At 33.2% G+C, this 19173-nt stretch overlaps 1 protein-coding gene across 4 annotated transcripts in view; it reads right to left on the bottom strand.

Moving 5' to 3' along the window:
• ANKHD1 (ankyrin repeat and KH domain containing 1) overlaps positions 1-19173 on the bottom strand; it is a 134280-nt gene that overhangs the window by 53168 nt on the left and 61939 nt on the right. For 2 of the 4 annotated variants that reach the window (XM_047085711.1, XM_047085705.1), the window contains exon 10: positions 15764-15873. In XM_047085711.1, coding sequence (XP_046941667.1) covers positions 15764-15873 — 110 coding nt within the window. Of the gene's footprint in view, positions 1-5290; positions 5519-15763; positions 15874-19173 lie in introns of those variants that run through there. The other 2 variants (XM_047085698.1, XM_047085719.1) reach the window with 2 other exon arrangements.

Raw genomic sequence — 19173 nt, 5'->3', positions numbered from 1 at the left:
GTACTTATCTCATGTCAGCATTCAAACTTATTCACTGTTCATATGACTGACTGCCTTATACATTTTAAAGATCTCTAATGTATCATATAGTTATAACTACCTTTAAATTTCTATAATTTACCTGTGCCTTTCCCCCTTAAAAAAAATAGTCTGCCTTATTTTATCTATTTCAGTAGTTGTGTTTTGTTGTTAAGTCAGCTTTTAATTTTGCTTTTTTTCCCTATTTTTCCTTTTTTATCCCTATTTTTTGTTGTTTTCTATTCTATAAATTTTGCTTTTATCTTTATTCCTTTCTTGTTTATCCTGTTGTTTTTTTATTAGCCTCATTTACTTTCATTTTATATAATATAAAAAATTTCCTTCTAAGGACCACGTTAGCTGTATCCTCTTACCTAAGTTTTGATGTGTAGTTTTTGTGATAACTTCTTTGTAATTTTTACTATGATTATAACTGTGATTGTCTCTAACCCATGCACTATGTAAAAGTATCTTTCTTCATTTTACAGGTGTATGGGATATTAAAAAAGTTTTTATTGTTGATTTGTAATTTTAAAGCAATAGAGACCAAAGAAATGTAGCCCATATGACTAGTAAGTTTGTTTTAAAGACTTTTTGTGGCATAAAACATGGACAATTTTTATACGTGTTCCATGTGTTGTTAAAGAATATATAGCATATATAGTGGAAACAATGTTAGCTCTTTATTTACAAGACCAAATTTGGGGCACCTGGGTGGCTCAGTCAGTTGAGTGTTTGAATCTTGGTTTGGCTCAGGTTATGATCCCAGGGTCATGAGATCAAGCCCCATGTCAGGCTCTACACTGAGTGTGGAGCCTACTTAAAATTCTCTCTCTCTCCCTCTCTCTCAATCTCTCTCTCTCTCCAGCTGCTCCTCTTCCACCCTCTCTCTCACTCTAATTAAAAAAAAAAAACTATTAAAAAAAAGAAAACTTGAGTTTTCTATTCTTAACAATTGTTTTGTCTATTTGATCAGTTTCATACAGAAGTGTATGGAAAAAATCCTATCACCACAAATGTAGACTTATTTTTCTTGTAACTTTGTAATTTTCTATTTTACTTAGAGAGAAGATCATTAGTTACTGATTAGTAACTGATTGTTATGATCAGTTGGGAGCATTTATCTCTAAAAATGCTTTTTACTTAGGGGCGCCTGGGTGGCTCAGTCAGTTGGGCGGCCGACTTCAGCTCAGGTCATGATCTCACGGTCAGTGAGTTCAAGCCCCGCGTCAGGCTCTGGGCTGACAGCTCAGAGCCTGGAGCCTGTTTCAGATTCTGTGTCTCCCTCTCTCTGACCCTCCCCCGTTCATACTCTGTCTCTCTCTGTCTCAAAAATAAATAAACGTTTAAAAAAAATTAAAAAAAAATGCTTTTTACTTAAAATTCTACTTCATCTGGTATTAATACTGCCTTACATACTTTTTCCATCACTTTGTCTACCTTTCTCTATCACTGTCTTTAGATTTATCCCCCGAAAACAGAATTTGCTAGATTTTGGTATTATTCATCTAATTCAAAATCTCTGCCTTTAACAGCTGTGTCCAATAGGTTACGTTTGTTCTGATTACTGATATTTAAAAAAAAAAAAAAAAAAAGTCAAGTTTTTCATTACCTGATCCTCTTCTCTTGAACACAGGGGCTCTAGTGTGGCCTTTCCACCTTCTAACACATCCTTCTGAATTTCATGCTATTGCTGCCTAGAATTTTAGTATTACTTTGGTTTTAAGCATAAAAATTTGGGTTTTGTATTTATAAATTTTTATTTATAATATGTTTCACTAATTTCTTTGCTTACCGTAGCTTCTTGCATCCCACGCCTTCCTCCAGGATATATTTCTCTCCTTATTGATGTACATATCTTTTAGTAGTTCTTTTGGCAAGGATCTGAAGTGATAAGCTCTTTTATTCTTTGTAGATCTTAAAATAAGCTTATTTTTCCTTCTCTGGAATAGTGGCTGAATACAGAACTCTATTTTTTTTTCTTGGTATGTGGAGGATATTACTTCCCATTGTCTTCTGTGATTATTACTGTTGATGAGAGTCTGCTGTCAAAGTTTGATCGTTGTTCCTTTGAAGTAACGCATTTTTTTTCCTCTAGTAGCTTTTAAGATACTGTTCTTTATCTTTCAAATTCTACAGCTTCATTTGTTCTGCTTAGTGATTAATTTTTCAACCAAGGATTCATGTCTAACTTCAATTCCAGAAGATTCTCTACCATTAGCTCTTCAAACATTGCCTCTGCTTTCTTTGCATCTCTATCTTCTCATTCAGGAACTTCAAAGAGATGTGTGGTAGAGCGTCTCAATCTACCCTTTCTCTCAGTTTCTCTTTCATATTTCCCATTTCTTTATCTTTATGCTATATCTTGTTATTTCTTGTTTTGTCATCTGATTCACTCATTTTTTTTTATTCAGCATGTCCAATATACTACTTAACATATGTTGAATTTTTATTTCCACAACTTTCTCCCCAAAGTTTAAGTTTTTTATTTCATACCTGTCTGTTAATTCATAATTACTGGCTTTCATTCCATTTTCTCACATTGTTTTATGGCTATTGGTTATAGCTTAAAATAAGCATGTTTAAAGTCTTTTCTTTCAATTGCCTGGGCTTATATTCTGCTGCTTTGCTAACTTTTTGTTTGTTTGCATTTTGACTATCTCTTGATGTAGATTTGGTCTTGAACGCCATAATTTTTTTGTTTGAAAAGCTCATTTTGCGTGGGAGTTGTTTCTTTTATTTCCATCCATAGGTTTATTATCCCTTCTCATCAGATGGTTTGAAACTTGCCTGAATCTGGTCCTTAAAGTCCATTTCAAAAGTAGATCTTTCATTGGCAACTTAAATTTCCAGTCTTATGGAGTAATTTCAGTTCTGCTCACTAAATCAAAAACCAGTGGCCTCCCAGTTCTTATTTAGAGTGTTATGTTTGCATCTTCATTCTACCGAGAACAAGTAGATAATTCCTAATCGCAACCAATGGCAGTTGCTTGGAGGGTTTATTTTTTTTTCCATCTTTGTTCATAGGTAGGGCAATAAGGTCCAGTTCCTTGCTTCAATCTAGCAGAGTAGATCTGCTGGCCTCTCTGTCTATTATGCATTCGGTCCCTATGTCCCTACAGAAACTGACATGCCAGTCCCCAACCCCTCTCTTAATTCTCCTCGGGCCTACAGCTTCAGCTGTGGGGCCATGATCCATTTCTAGTCCAGACTCCAGACTTTTAAAATCTTGTTTCTAATATAGCTACATATTTTTAGTCTAATATAGCTCCCATATTTTACTTGTATCTATGGACTTGAAAACGACAGAGAGCAGAGAGGTTTCAAAACAGACCAACACTGACTTTACCTTCTTGACTGGAAGTCATTTGTACCTATATTTAAACAAGGTTGAAATAGCTGAAAAGGACTCATTAAACACACAATAACCTAGACAGAGAGAACTTGGCCTTTAAAAAAATGTATTAGGAGTTTTGTGTATTTCACAAATAGTTTTAGACCAAGAAAAAAATAGGTAAAAGTTTTCCAGCTTTCAACAGTTAAACTAAAAAAATATGTATACGTTATTCTTTAATAAAAAGTTAATAGTTAAAAAGTGGGAGGTCATATTTAAAGTTAATTAAGGTAGCTAATCACTCATGGTTGAAATATACTGATAAATGAATAATTAGAACTGATAAGTCCCCTAAAATCTTATCCATGAAGAATACACTGCAAAGTTCTGGTTCTGATGAATAAGCACTAGGAGAAAAAAGGCGTAGTTTGTTTTTTTTTCCCCCATTTGGGCTTAGATAACAAAATTTAATTGAAAATAAACTTTATTATTTTTGTAAATAAGTGATTTCCTTTAAACTCACAGCCATGGATATCCAAGGTATACATCTAAGGATTGTAATTATATCACAGAGGCAGCACTTCTTGGAGTTGGAGGAGGACATTGTCAAGGGAAGGACCAGAATCACAGGGAAGTGAGGGAGACTGTTTTATACCATATATGTACTAGAGGATTCTGATGGACTTCCCTGGGGGGTATGTTCTTTCAATCCACCACTGTTATTTTAATTATTACCTGAGTGATGTGCTGTTACTTATCTTATTCATATCCCTCAGGAGAACATGAAATGCAAAAAAGATTGAGGCACTAGTCTAGGGCTTGTGTTTAGCTCAGTTTCTAAAAATCACAAATAACAAAGAGAAAAACCAAACTTCTCAGTTTGGATGGAGGAAGAAGGATGGATTATAAAGCCAAGATGGAAAAGGAACAGAACTCAGCAGTGATACAGAATAATCTATGGACTCTAGCAATGTCTCAAAGTGTGGAATATGGAAAACTTGTCATCAGAATCTCCTGGGATATCATTTATAATGCAGATTCCCCATTTCGGATCTGCTAACTTTCAACTTCTAAAAGGGGGGCCACAAACCTCATTTTAAAAAAAGCATATCAAGTTTTGAGACTTACAGCCAGAGAGAGAGACTTATAATCAGGTTTCCTATAATAAATCTAGGGAGAAAGAAATATTTCATCTGAAATAACACTTAGCTTTACATTCTTGATCGGAGCCTAACATAGTATACAACTAAAATTCGTATTTTCACATAATATTCTGTGAAATATATTTACTTTTTTCAAAATAGAATAAATATAACAACTTCGTACTCAATAAGCCAATAATGAAGATGTTTAATAAGCATTGTGACTAAGAGCAGCTTGATACTAGGAAGTTTATTTTAGAAGGTCTAAGCTAATTGTGATACAATCACAATTTATTCTGAATTTTAAAATTAAGCACTGCTCCTTAGTTTAAACAAATCTCTCTGCATTAAAATGGATACTAAATTTGCTTAAAATCATCAGTACAAATTTAACACATTTTCTCAAAAGCAAAGTTTGCTTACACATTCACCTTCTTAAAAACCAATTTCAGAATGATATTACAGGGGACAATTTTATGAAAATAATTTTAACTTTATAGAAATTAACGGCATGAATAATAGAGTCAATGTTTCACTAAACTAATTTTTTTGTTTGTTTGAGGATTATATAAAAAAGTCTAACATATCTCCCTGCATCTATCTGAGTTTTGAATTTTTGATGAAAAAAGTTGAAAGCAAAGGATTTGGTAACTGAGACTTTCTCTCTGGAGTATGTTAAATGTCCCAGTAAGGAAGAATGCAAAAGAAGTATCTGAATAAGAAAATCTATTTTCACCTAAGATTTCTTAGGAATACCACATAAAAAGAATACTAAGGAAGCAAACTACTAGTAACATAAAACTCTTTTTATTGGAACTTCATAATCTTTTTCAGTTGAAGAGGATTTCTTTTGTCACCCAGCAAGGTCCTGGAACTTCTTGGCTGGAATTCAGATATCCAGAGTTCTGGTTACCTATAACATCTATTCTTTATGTAGTAGCTTACAAGCATCAAAGGCCTCCCTCACCTGATGCTTGGCCGGATCTATGCCCTCCAAAATAGTCTTCATGTCCTCCTGCTTGTCCTGTGAAAGGAAAAAGAAGAACTCACGGATCTTATTCCAAAAATGAAAATCACATTTGGCCATGAAGACCTTGTGACTGGTATTTCAGGTGCTGGGTTTTGTAAACTCAGGATCTTCAACTAAAAGGAGTCTCATCTATAGAGACCATAATCTCAGAAGCCGACTATGATTTTATTTTAAGGGTATGATGTGGTTCTCTACAAAATAACTTTAATATAAACTTTAACACATGCAGATATAATTCTGCTGAATTTCTTGAACTTGTGCCTTTGTCCTCAAATACAACTAGAGCCACAGAATCAACAGCAGTGTCTTAGTATCTAACCAAGGAGAATAATTAAATCAAATGATTTGGGAATATCAAAAGTTGGGAGAAAAAGTAAGGAAAATACTAGAAGATGACTAAATAGTTATATAGCTTTCTCTCCAATTATAAATGCATTTGGTGCTCACACTTTTCAACTAAAACAGGAACCTCCAAAGGACCTGAGAGATGGAAAAGACCTATTTTCTCTCGATCTAGACTCACGACAGAGAGAAAGTACTTGAAGGTAAGACAGGGATACAATAGAAGAAAGTATAATAAGCCTTGCAGTCAACAACCAGGGTTAACTAAGTCTCCAAATAAAAGAAACATGGCCTAAAGAAAGCTTTACTTCTTAAGTCACCTCTGCCTCTTACTTGGGTGGTAGGCTTACCTAAGGGGATGTGTGCTCCTATGGTAGAGATGTGGTGAGAAAGTATGCTGAGACAACTACAGGACTTGAAGAAGCTGACTCTTAAGGCTCACTTTCTCTCCCTCCCCCACTGTCATATGATTTTCAACAAATAGCAAGCCTCACTCAAATATAAATAATAAGTACAAAGTATCCAACAGAGAACCTATTGAGAAATTCTCACAAAAATGCAAACAATAAAATTTTAGCCAAATAATCCCTAAACTTCCAAATAAAGAGAACCTGAACTCTTAAAAAACTTGAACAAAATGATACAGCAGCAAGAGATTTAAAAGTAAGTTGGAAGAACCAAAGAAACTAAGTAATAATGAAATAATGAAACCATGAAAACCACATAGAAGCACAAGAAAAAAAGTGACCCGGAGGATGGGCTTAAGAAAGAAACAACGCAAAAGAAAAGAAGAAAGAAATGAATTGGCCACAAAGATAATAAGAACAAGAAAGATCCATTATACAAATAATAAAGATCCCAGAAGAAAACAGAATAGAAAAAGGAGCATAGAAGGATATAACAGAAGAAAACTGAAGGAGGGGGAAGAGGGGAAGACCTAAGGGAATGACCCAAAATCTTCAGACAGAAAACACTAATTTCCAGGAAAAAACTACTATAAAATAATAAACACCAAGACATATTCTGATGAAGTCACAGAGGTTTAAAAGTATAATGAAAGACTCTTATGATAATCCAGGCAGAAGAAAGTTTACTTACATATAATAGGGAATATTCTAGCAAGCTTTGGAAATATTCAGTACCAGAAGAGAGAATACAGGGCTTAAAATTTTGAGGAGAAAAAAGAAGCAGTTCAATAATTTGCTATATGGCTACATTCATTTATAAATACAACATACAGTAGTCTTAAAAATGCAAGTACCTGTAAACTCCTTTTTTGAGGGGGAAGAGAGTAATTTCAAATCAAAGTACCAGTATCAGCTAGCCAAAAGGTGAGTCAAGATTAGGAACTCAGGAATTAAGAAGCTACATGCTATGAAAAAGTAGTAAGGCAAACACTAAATCCTCTAAACATACAGTTAAAGTTAAACAACTATGAGAAACTGGGTCATAAAATGGATTGTAAATATAAATGTTATAAAACTATGACAATGCAAAAATAAAATAACTCATGCACATCCTATGGTAGAAGATACATTATTTTCCTCTTTTAGAATGGAGTCAAGTGGTGCCTGGGTGGCTCAGTCAGTTAAGCATCCGACTCTTGATTTCAGCTCAGGTCATGATTTCACAGCTCACGAGTTCAAGCCCCAAGTCAGGCTCCATGCTGATAGCATGGGATTCTCTCTCCCTCTCTCTCTGCACCTGCCCCGATCTCTCTCTCTCTCTCTCTTTCTCAAAATAAATATATAAACTTAAAAAAAAAAAAAAAAGAAAAATGGAGTCAAGATTGTCTGAATATTTGAGTTTTTAAAAAAATCATTTTGTTAAAGAAATTAACAAACTATTTCAAAATTTGCATTTGTAAATGATGTCTGAATAGTTTTTCAGAAAGTAACTTTATACCAGGCTTCAACAGTTCACAAAAGCCTTGGGAGCAATTAATGAGCAGCTCATAGGGCTACTTGGAACACAAAAAGATTTTTTTAGATAAAATAAACATGGGGGTTATGATCAGAGATTAGAAAATTAAACCATCAAGCAAGCAAGCAAGAAAGAAAGAAAAGAAAAGGGAAGAAGAAAAGGGAAGAAGAAAAGAAAGGGGAAGGGAAGAAAGGGGAAGGGAAGAAAGGGAGGAAAGGAAGGAAGGAAAGAAGGAAGGAAGAAACAAAGAACTCGAATTCATGTTTATAAGAATGTGGAGAATCAGATTTCAACTGTTAACAGAGATATAGACTGGTTCAGCATTTTTTAACAATTTGGCAGCAGCTATCAAAATCTTAGATGTGGACCCTCTGATAACCAGTAATTTCATTTCTAGGGATTTATCCCTATATATACATTCACAAAAGCAGCAAAGATACGTAAATATGTTTAACAGTATTTAGTGTAGCACTACTTACAATAATTAAAAAACTGTAATAACCCAGAAGTTTATGAATAAATACATGGTCGATAAATTATATAGAACACTGGGTATCTGTGAAAAAGAATGAGAAATCTGTAGGAACCACCAGAGAAAAATATTTTAAGAAAAAAGTTACAGAACAGTCTATGTGATAACAAATCTGTTCATATAAAAAAAGACCTATAGCTCACATGCGTGGACTCTATATATGCTTGGAGGGTATAGAAATGTCTAGAAGGACACACAACATATTGCTTAAATAAAAAAAAATTATGAAAGAGGAACTGGTTCACATTTCTATTCATATTTAATACAGGTAACAAATTAATCCTTCAAAACTTTTTCTTTTGACGAACTCCATATCAAATCTCATTTCAAAGAGATTGAGAACTGGAGAGTGTTAACATATCTATGTTCAAAACACTCAGTTTCAACTATTCTAAAAAAATGCTTGAAAAAGATTCTTTGGCTGGTAAAATACAATCCAAGGAAAGCAAAAAGAGTCAGACAACCTACTTCATGGTTAGGGATGAAAATTAGTGATAGACCATTATGACATATTCAAAGTGCCGAATTTCCTCATCAGTGCAAAAGGGCTTCAATTTTTATTAATATATTAAAAACCCTTAAAAGCTATGGTCAAAACTACAGAGAAAATCAATGTAATAAAAAACAAGGGTGCATGGGTGGCTCAGTCAGTTAAGCATCGAACTTTGGTTCAGGTCACGATCTCACAGTTCATGACTTCAAGTCCCGCATCAGGCTCTGTCCTGAAAGTTCAGAGCCTGGAGTCTGCTTCTGATTCTGTGTCTTTCTCTCTCTCTGCCTCTCCCCTACTCATGCTCTGTCTTCTCTCTCTCTCTCAAAAATAAACATTAAAAAATTTTTTTTTAATTTATAAAAAAAACCAAAATTCTATCTCAATAAGGAATTTATACAAAGCATTGAACAGTGATGACTATTTCCGTCAACATATGTGACTTTTCATCATACACACATAAAATATCTCTGGAAGGATACAGGAAATGAAGAGTATTGATTGTCAATGGAATCTAAGTGCCAATGGGACACTTTTATATTTTGTGAATTTTGAACCCTATAAAGAAATCACCTATTTAAAACTAAGAAACAAATTTTTCAATCAATTATAAACTTTAGTTATACAATAATTTAGCCACAATAATGAGGAAAATAACTGATTGGCCCAGGACCAACTACTCCTCAGTACAGCAGAGATATCATAATTAGCAAGGCTGTGTACCTACCACACATCTTTAGGTTGGTTCTATTTATTTATTTCTTCTAAAACAGATTCATTGTGAGCATAACAAAAAAACCATGTTCTATCTCATGTCCTTGGTATCCTTTCCTTCCATCCCTTATCTTCAAGGTGGCAAATATCTTAAAGTAAAATGGCATTCTAAATCCTTTGTCTCTCATTGAACAATGTCTACATATACTTGAAAGCCAAAGCTGTAAAAAAGAATCCTATGCAGAGGACATTTTGAAAAGTTTTAAGGTATATAAGATGAGAAGATGTAACACAAGTTTATCTTGCTATTTGAAATAAACGTCAACTGTAAGAAAAAAAGAAAGTATTTATAATTGAATAATTCCAAAGATAACTGGAAAGACTTCTATTCTTGAGCAAATAGCTTACTTAAAACAAAAATCCACGTCAAGGAAATTCTTCCTATTTCTTTAACAGCTTTTAGGATAAAATATTGATAAAAGACTTAGGGTCAAAGAAATAATGATTTATCATTATAATGCCAGATTTTGCTTTATTGGCATAGTCTAAGTTAATTGTGTATTTTAGGGATTAATAGCTTTTATCTAGTAAGATAATGTATACAATATGTTATGACAAGTTAAATCTGCTATTAATTAAAATTAACAACAAAAATAATGTTGAAGGTAATTCAAGATACATCTAATATATATAAATATTTTAAGAGAGAGAATAATTTATATAACACTTATCACCATTACCAGTGATGGTTTATAATCTTGAAAATTCATTTTCTTTGGGGCATCTGGGTGGCTCAGTTGGTTAAGCTTCAACTTTGGCTTAGGTCATGACCTCACGGTTTGTGGGTTCGAGCCCCACATCAGGCTCTGCACTGACAATGCAGAGACTGTGGAGAATTCTCTCCCTCTCTCTCTCTCTGCTCCTCCCCGGCTTACATGCACATGCACATGCGCCCTCTCTCTTTTACTCTCAAAATAAATAAACTTAAAAAAATTCATTTTCTTTAAGGATTTCATAGCACTTTATACATTCTTGGACTAACAAACCACTGAAGATCATCTAGTCCATCTAATTCCTCCAAATAGGTAGTTCACTTGCTCTTCAGAAATCACAAAATTAATGTTTATTTATTTTTGAGGGAGAGTGAGTGCAGGGAAAGGGAAGAGAGAGAGGGAGACAAAGGATCTGAAGCAGGCTCTGTGTTAACAGCAGAGGGCCCAAAGCAGGGCTCAAACTCACAACTGTGAGATCACGACCTGAGCCCAAGTCAGCTGCTTACCCAACTGACCCACCCAGGCGCCCCAGAAAATTAGATTTCTTAAGCCAGGTTGTTAAAGATCATCTGGTCTACACCCCTCATAAAAAAAGGAAAAGGAAGAATAGGAGGAGGAGGAGGAAGAGGAGGCAGAGGAAGAGAAACAAAGAAACCTAGAGAATTTAAGTGATTTGCCCAAGGACACCCAGCAGAGCCAAAGAAAGAATATTTACATGACATGGTACAAGAGTTCAGAAAATAATACTAAATTTCATTTTACAAACGAGAAGATTGAGGCAAGTGTTTGCTTATTGTATCAGTGACTTGATGGCTATAATGAAAACTTATATGCACTCTCTAATGTTCCATAGCATAGTTCTTTTTAAACAACTAAGAGTAGACTTTGTTACTCATTAGACCTCCAGTCAGATACAGGATTATAGGATGCCGTCCACAGGTACTTCTTCCTAGAGTAAGTTCTACTTTTGAATAGCAATGCTGGCCTATAAAATGCTAAGTTGGGTCACTAAATCTCTTTATATGAACATAACTAGAATATACTTACAGTTCCTATTAGCTGTATTAGTTGTTTATTATAGGAAGTACTCCTTGAGTTCAGAACTTACTGATCAGTTATACTACGATATAACTCTTCTAGAAATGAAAGGCCAAGGAGCTGGAGACAAGAAAGAAATACTTATTTACCTGATTTATATATCACTCTTTTTCCCATTCCAAAGTTGGCCTTGGTGGCAAATACACGTGAAGGAAATTCTACAGATGACAATTACAACTTATATCTTACAAATGTGTCAAAGTTTTAATACTGAAATGAACATGTCATGATGAAAAGAAAAAGATTCTATCATCTTCACAAACGGTTTGAAAAACATAAACGCCAAATCAAAACACCTCTGACATATTAGCTAACACAAAGTCAAAATTAAAAGCAAGCCAAGAGGAAAAAAAAGAAGCAGAGTTTTATAATCAAATTATACTATTGCATAGTTAACAGCACAAATTCTCCACCTTAAACATGAAAAGTAATAGTAATGGGAAGACTGTGGTAAAACAAATAAAGCCATAAGTGCTTTAGCTGAAGCTGGATAGCTACAGAGATGAGAACAAGTATGAAATACTAAAACTCTGCCTTCTGGTCTAACGACCAGTAGTCGGGGAGAATGGCCTAGAGTAATAATGTAGGATACCAGAGCAGTGTCAAAAAGACTAGAGGAGTTAGTCAATTTCAGTTATTAAATGGTGTTATTAGTAATTTCTGATCAAAGAGTTAGGTAATAAATGTGCCAGGACATGAATAATATAAAAATTTCTTTTCAGAGAAACAAGATTGAGTAGTTTCCAAGGGCAGTTTTTAAAAAAATATTTCTTTTAAATTTTAAGTAATGCTAATGTGTTTTAATATAAACTTTCTTACAATGGGTTTACATCATATACCTGTAATCACATCAAATACTAAACACAAACATGGGCCCAATAAACAAAGATGGTATGCAGAAAAAGAAAACATTGTATATTTCAATATACAATTATTCCCATTACTATGGTAATAAGAAACACAAACACCAGGAAGATATGGATTAGATGATCTGCTCAGAGATTTCTCTACTTTTAGGGTAGTTAAAATGATTCTCCTTGTTAACCAGGAAGAATTTTCAAAAAATTCTGGAATCAATGGATGATTTTTCATTTAATTTTTGATTTTCAAAAAGAACATTTTAAGTGGCCTATTTAAGGATAATAAAAAGTCTAGGTTTTAAACAGATTATTCAAACGTATTCAATTATGAAAAAGCTATACAAGCTACATACCAATCCACAAATTGATATGGATGAATATGATGAAATATTAAATGTCCTTTTTTACTAGAAATACCCATAAATATTTTTAATTTAAAATATTTTTTTAAACTAGGAAAAGTGATGTTTCAAATAACTAAGTTTCAAATTAGAACATGCACATATTTTGGAGGATCTACCTGAAAATGCTCAAGTATGCCATCAGCTCTGGCTGAGAACGTTTTTAAAGCAGTAAATAAGAAAATTTCTAGATTTCCTTTAACATTAAGCCCTCAATTATATCTAAACATTTAGAATAAAAAGCCCTAAAACTTTTCAGTTTCATCTCAGGCTACAATATAAGAAAACCAAATTGTTGCATTAAATTTTTATAAAACCAAAATTAATATGCTAACTGATTCTGGTACAAGATATTTTAATGAACGGGAAACAGTAGCTTTTAAGCTCTTCTTTAAAAACTGTAATATCAAAACCTTAAACTGTGGCAAAAGTTAGGCTCCAAAATCTAACAAAGCATAGGGGTTTGTTCAAACTGTGTTCCAAAGGTTGACTTGTATATCTTTATTTAAAACTGAAGGTAAAAATAGTTGCCCCCAAAAGAAGGTTCTCAGCCAGCCCCCACACACCAAAATATTCATTTAACTTAAACAACTAGCAAATCTAGGTATCAGGAACACAATTATGGGATGCCAGGAATAGAAGGGGAGTGCAAAGTCTTCCGTCTGCAAGCCAATGGAGGAAATCAGTACAGTCCAAAACACATGCTAGGAGGTGGCAGCAAAGAAGGGAGGACAAGAGAGAAACTACTGCCTTGCAAGGTTCAGCTAGTAAAAATCATCAGTCACTTTTCCTCAGGATTCGCACTGATCTGCCTGCTTTACTCCCTTCTTATTTTTGATTATGTCCTGTTTCCCCCACTCTGGCTTATATAGTAAGGCCTGAAATCACAATTTACTTATAGGTTTTAATTAGCAAATTTACTATACTTTCCCATACTTGCCGCATTTTATATAAAGAACAAGTACTGCTTCTTATTAACCAAGAAAAGAACTGGTATTAACATTAAAATGTCTTTCCACAGACAGCAAAAGCATGGAATGGGCAATATATTTTTAAAGTTAAAATCAATATATGAAATTATTCAAAAGAAAAAAAGTTATGCACATGTAGGTATTAAATCTTAACAGTATTTATAATAGTGAAAAATGAAAAGCAAGTCAAAAGTTCAATTTAATAAGTGAATATTATGGGTCATTAACTTAACAGAAGAGTTATAAATATAGAGACTATGTAGCAATATGGAAAAGATTATGATAGAATGCACAGTGGAAAAAAATAGAGAACTATATTACACTATGGTTATAATTACACATAAATATAAATGCAAAGACAGATTGCAAAATAGAAAAATAAAGTTATATTAGAATAACAGTATTGCCTTTCTACTTAAGATATATATATATATATATATATGTTTATGTTTATCTGAGCCACTTCTTAATCTTACAGTTTGAATGTACAGGTATGATAAATTCAAATCTTTCTATCTGCTCACTTAATGTAATTGTCCTGAGGAATTTTAATCACACCCTATTTATGTAATTACAGAAGATTATAAAAGTAAAACATTTAAAAATATTTCATACCAGATTTTTAACTCAGTTAAAATCCCGTAAATTTTGCTATATATTAGATTCTATTTAACAGACAGTACCTCTTTTTACTATTTAACATTTCCATAATAATTCTCAATAAACAGATTAAGAAAATGACTGCTATAGAAAAATGGAAGGAAGAGAGAATTCAGAGGATAAAAGTATTAAACTTTGCATATAGCTTTTATACTGTATCCTATTTCTTTATTTCAAATGATGAAATACTTAAATTTCTAATTTTTATGGATGACCCAAAGCAAGTGTAAAAAAGGAAAAAGATATAGAAAGAGGGCAGAATATTAAGATCTACTTAACATATCATTCTGCATAATTTTCAAGCAAAAAAGGTACACCTCTCAGAAATTCTAACTGATGGGGCAGATCCTGATTACTGAGAATGAATACTAGTGTTATCAGTATAATATTTAGTATTAGTAGAAATGATAATAAATAGGACAATCATACTATGCATTTATGTTAACCCATAATTATTTTCCAACAATGTTCTCAGGTATCTATGTGGGAATGTCTATTATTAGAAATGGTTTAAAAGGCAATATTTGCATAGTTTTTCCAAAATAACTTTAATATATAAATTCTCTAAAACACTCATAGTTGTGCATATCACACATAGATTTTTAAGAAATATATAAGGAAATTCAGGGAGGGGTGTCTGGGTAAGCATCTGACTCTTGATTTCAGCTCACGTCATGATCCCATGATTGGATTCGGGAGATCAAGACCCACAGTCAAGCTCTGCGCAAATAGCGCAGAGCCTATTCGGAATTCTCTCTCTCCCTCTCTCTCTCTGCCTCTCCCCAATTGACGCAGATGCATGTGCACACTCGCTCTCAAAATAAATAAACTTAAAAAAAAAAAAAGGTAATTCAGGGAGAAACTCTAGAAAGCAGTTTAAAGTACCCTCACAATATGAAAATTAGTCAAAGCACACATTTCAGGAAGAAGCAGTCATCTTTAAAGTGAAAAATTATGTATAATTTTCCACATTTGCAACAATTATTGCACAAATGAAGTTGCCATCTAATTTGAAATTTTGAAAAACCAAAATAGAAAATACTAAAAGAACAAAAAAGAATAGAATACTATACTAATGTTGTTAGGAAGAGGATAGTAGCTTTGTTTTTATATGTCAAACTAATTAAAGAAACAAAAGAAATCACTCAAAGTGATTTGATAGGTTATTCTATTCTGTAAACATATCGCTGAATTTATGATATGTCTAATAAAGAGCCGTTTAAAAAGTTCAGGAATGACAAATGAGATTGAAGTGGAAGAAACCAACTAATAGTTTTACCCAGGAAACAAAATGACCTATTAAAAACTAAGTACTTTCAAATATATTTAATAAATGCAACAAATAGCAAAACTTTTTTAAAAGTTATTTTCTACAAAGTATGCAAACTATTGATTTCTTTTACTTGTGTTTTCTAAATGTTAAAAATAGATGTAGCATCAACATTCACAACAGAAATTTAAGAATTGTATCTTACTAAGTCAGCGCCTGCTTGAAGTAAAACATCTGCAACATCCGTATGTCCATTTTCACAAGCATAGGTTAAGGCTGTGTCTCCTGTTGCTGTTGTAGCATGAACATTAGCACCTAGCAAGCAAAAAAACCAAACGTTTACTTCATAAACTGTAAAATTATATTAAATGGTTAAGTTTTATAATTTCGTGAAATTGATGAATTCAAAATATGAAAATATTAGAAAGTATTTTAAGTATCCTAATTTTCTTTTTTTTTAACATATTTTTTAATGTTTATTTTTGAGAGAGAGAGAAAGAGAGAACACAAGTGTGAGAGTGCGGGGGAGGGGCAGAATCTGAAACAGGCTCCAGGCTCAGAGCTGTCAGCACAGAGCCCCACGCAGGTCTCAAACTCACAAGCTGTGAGATCATGACATGAGCCAAATTCAGAAGCTTAACTGAGCCACCCAGGCGCACCTTAATTTTCTTTTCAATCTGCTTTGTAAAAATGCCTTTGAGCATACAGAAAGGGACTAAATCAAATTATTTTAATATTAGTTTATGTGCTGCTGAAGCACATAAAGCAAATTATTTTAAAACACAGTAATTCCCCTATATGTCCCTAGTAAGATACACTCCAAGTGGAGGGGAGAGGAGAGAAGAGCTGAAAAACCAAAAAATATCAGTTTTCAGAAATCATATTGGTGTAGTGTTGGTTTGTACTCTGAAATAGTTCTGTGGATATTACGGTAAAATCAAATGAGCAATCCTTTGGTGAGGAGTGAAATTTTGGCACGGTTGAAAGAAAACAAAGATCGAAGATTGTTGAGGTTAAGTAAAAACTCTATGGTTCTGAACTGCAAGCACGGACATGAACTGTTTAAGAGTTCAATTTATCCGTAAGAAAAATAAATATTTCCTAACTCTGACAAACCAAAAAGTCCTAGAGACAATGACAGACCAAACAGAAACAGTCTCTAGCTTACAGTGTGGTCTCTGCTACCTACTATTTCCTACAAAATGGAATTAGGGCTTTTTAGAAAAATGATTGGTACCAAGACTAGGGCAGAATCTGTACTGAGATGTGTCTGAAATACCTCGCCATAGCAGAAAGCAAGGAAACTATCAGAGACTATATAGCGAGGTCACATCAAAAGGATTTAGGACCTAACCTTACTGACCAAAATTTATCAAATGGTCTCACCTTTCCACAGTTTTTGCTTCTAAAAGAATAAGGACTGTGATGCAGTACAATCCATCATATATGTTTAAACTCGAAAGTTCAAACGATGTTCAAATAAAAAACAAAAAACCACTTCATTGGTCACCACTGAAGGATGCTAGGGGATCACCTCATTATTTTGGAAACTGGTAAATAAAAGGGGAAAAGATTAAACTGCTGTTTTCATATGATTTATACCTAAGGGTAACCAGATAGGTGATGAAGGGAAGTTTCTCTTTATAGACATATTCCAGCTATTAAACAAGTAAGGAATAAAAGAAGTGAGAACATCACCACTTTGTAACTCCTAACGAATTAATGGATATAAGCAGTGATCATTTATGGCTAACAATATCACAAAAAGAGATAATCACACATTTACTACCATCTGAAGAAAATATACAAATACTACCTATGAAGTAGTCTAGTAAAACAAACAAACATGTCATACCCAAATTTTTTCCAGATCTAACTACTACTTTGAAGGAAACCCAAGAGACAGAAAAACAAGTAAAATAAAATCATGGAGATACAATTAGCAAAACCCATACTGTGGGAAGCCTAAAGGATTAACATTCCATTTCTTCAATCAAAAGTTGCAAGGAAAAAGAAAGATGGAAGAGAAGCCTGGAAGGGGAGCCCATAGACAAAAGAGACTTAAGAGACATACTGATCAACAGTTGTATAAATCTTACTTGAATCTTAATTCAAAAAAGCCATTAAACATACACACTCACATTTGTAAGAAAAATGTGAAACTGCTTAGACATTTAATGATACTAAGGAATTATTATTTAAAAATTTTAGGTAGGGGGTGCCTGGGTGGGGCTCAGTCGGTTAAGCTCAGGTCATGATCTCACCATCCTGGGAGGGAGCCAAGCTGGTGTCAGAGTCTGCATTGACAGCATAGAGGATACTTAGGATTCTTTCTCTCCCTTTCTCTCTGGCCCTCTGCTGCTTGTGTACATATTCTGTCTCTCTCTTAAAATAAATAAACTTAAAATAAAAATGAAAATAAAAATGTTTCTGTAAGTATATATGGTGACAGATGTTAACTAGCCTTAGTGTGGTAATCGTTTCACAATATATACAAATATCAACTCATTCGGTTGTATGCTTGAAACTAATGTTATATATCAGTTATAGCTCAATAAAAAACAATATTATAAAAATAAATGGGGGATATGGAGAAAGTATAGATGAAATGAGATGGGCCATAAATTAAAAATTGGTAAAGCTGGGTGATAGGCTCTAAGGGTTCATTATACTATTTATTTTCTGTGTTTGAAAAAATGCCATAACAAAAAAGTTCTTAAAAAAAAAAAAGGTTCTTGAATTTTTTAAAATGGTATAGGCAATGTATTAAAATATCTGTTGGGTGTTTTTTTAGTGCTACACTCTAAAAAGAACTTCATGTAAGTTAAGCACACTCTAATATGGAAAAATAATTTTTTTAAATAGTGATCATATAAAAAATTGATTCTCAAACCCTGAGATAGTTCTGGAAACTACATACTTCAAATTACCATAAGTAGCTAAATATGAGACTCCATGGTGGTACAATAGAAAAAACAATGTCAGGAGTTCTAAGTTTAAATATTGTCTGTCACTTATTAGGTTAGTTACCTTAGGGTAACATGATTGAGCACTGTTTCCATATCCATAAGAATGTGTTTAATATTTCTTACTATACCAGGACCAATGGTAATTAATAGAGATCACATGAGAACTGAGCAGAATGTCTGGTGTTCAATAACTTCTTAGTAAACATTTATGCCTTCTTTTAAAAGCCTCTCAAAACAGCAAGACTTTACTTAGAGGGACATGGGAAGACCATAGAAAGGTAACCACTGGTAAGGACTCCTACAGGGGACACAGACAGTTACTGAAAATGGTGGAGGTGTAATGACTGATTAATGCATACAATAACTTCAGTGATTAATAACATTTGAGTGCAAGAAGAGTTCAGCTTTTAGGTATGATTGGTTTGTACTTTTGGTCAAAATCTAAACAATCATCTGACCCATTAACAACGCTAAGAAATTATTTCAGTAATAATTCAAAAACAATTGCAGCTGAGCTGTAATGAAATTAATGTTAACAGTGAAAGGATGAATAAAGTAATAAGGATGAATAAAATTTTGCTATATATTTTATTTTCCTTTACATATTAATTTCTTTAATATATCAAGTTTTAAAGAATATATCAGA

This window comes from Lynx rufus, unplaced genomic scaffold (assembly GCF_022079265.1).
Source record: "Lynx rufus isolate CCGP_SWC_20201006 ecotype Redwood Valley unplaced genomic scaffold, mLynRuf1.p SCAF_1, whole genome shotgun sequence".
NCBI classification, from domain to species: domain Eukaryota; kingdom Metazoa; phylum Chordata; class Mammalia; order Carnivora; family Felidae; genus Lynx; species Lynx rufus.
Note: the sequence above shows the minus strand (reverse complement) of the source record. Positions and strands in the feature narration are given on the sequence as shown.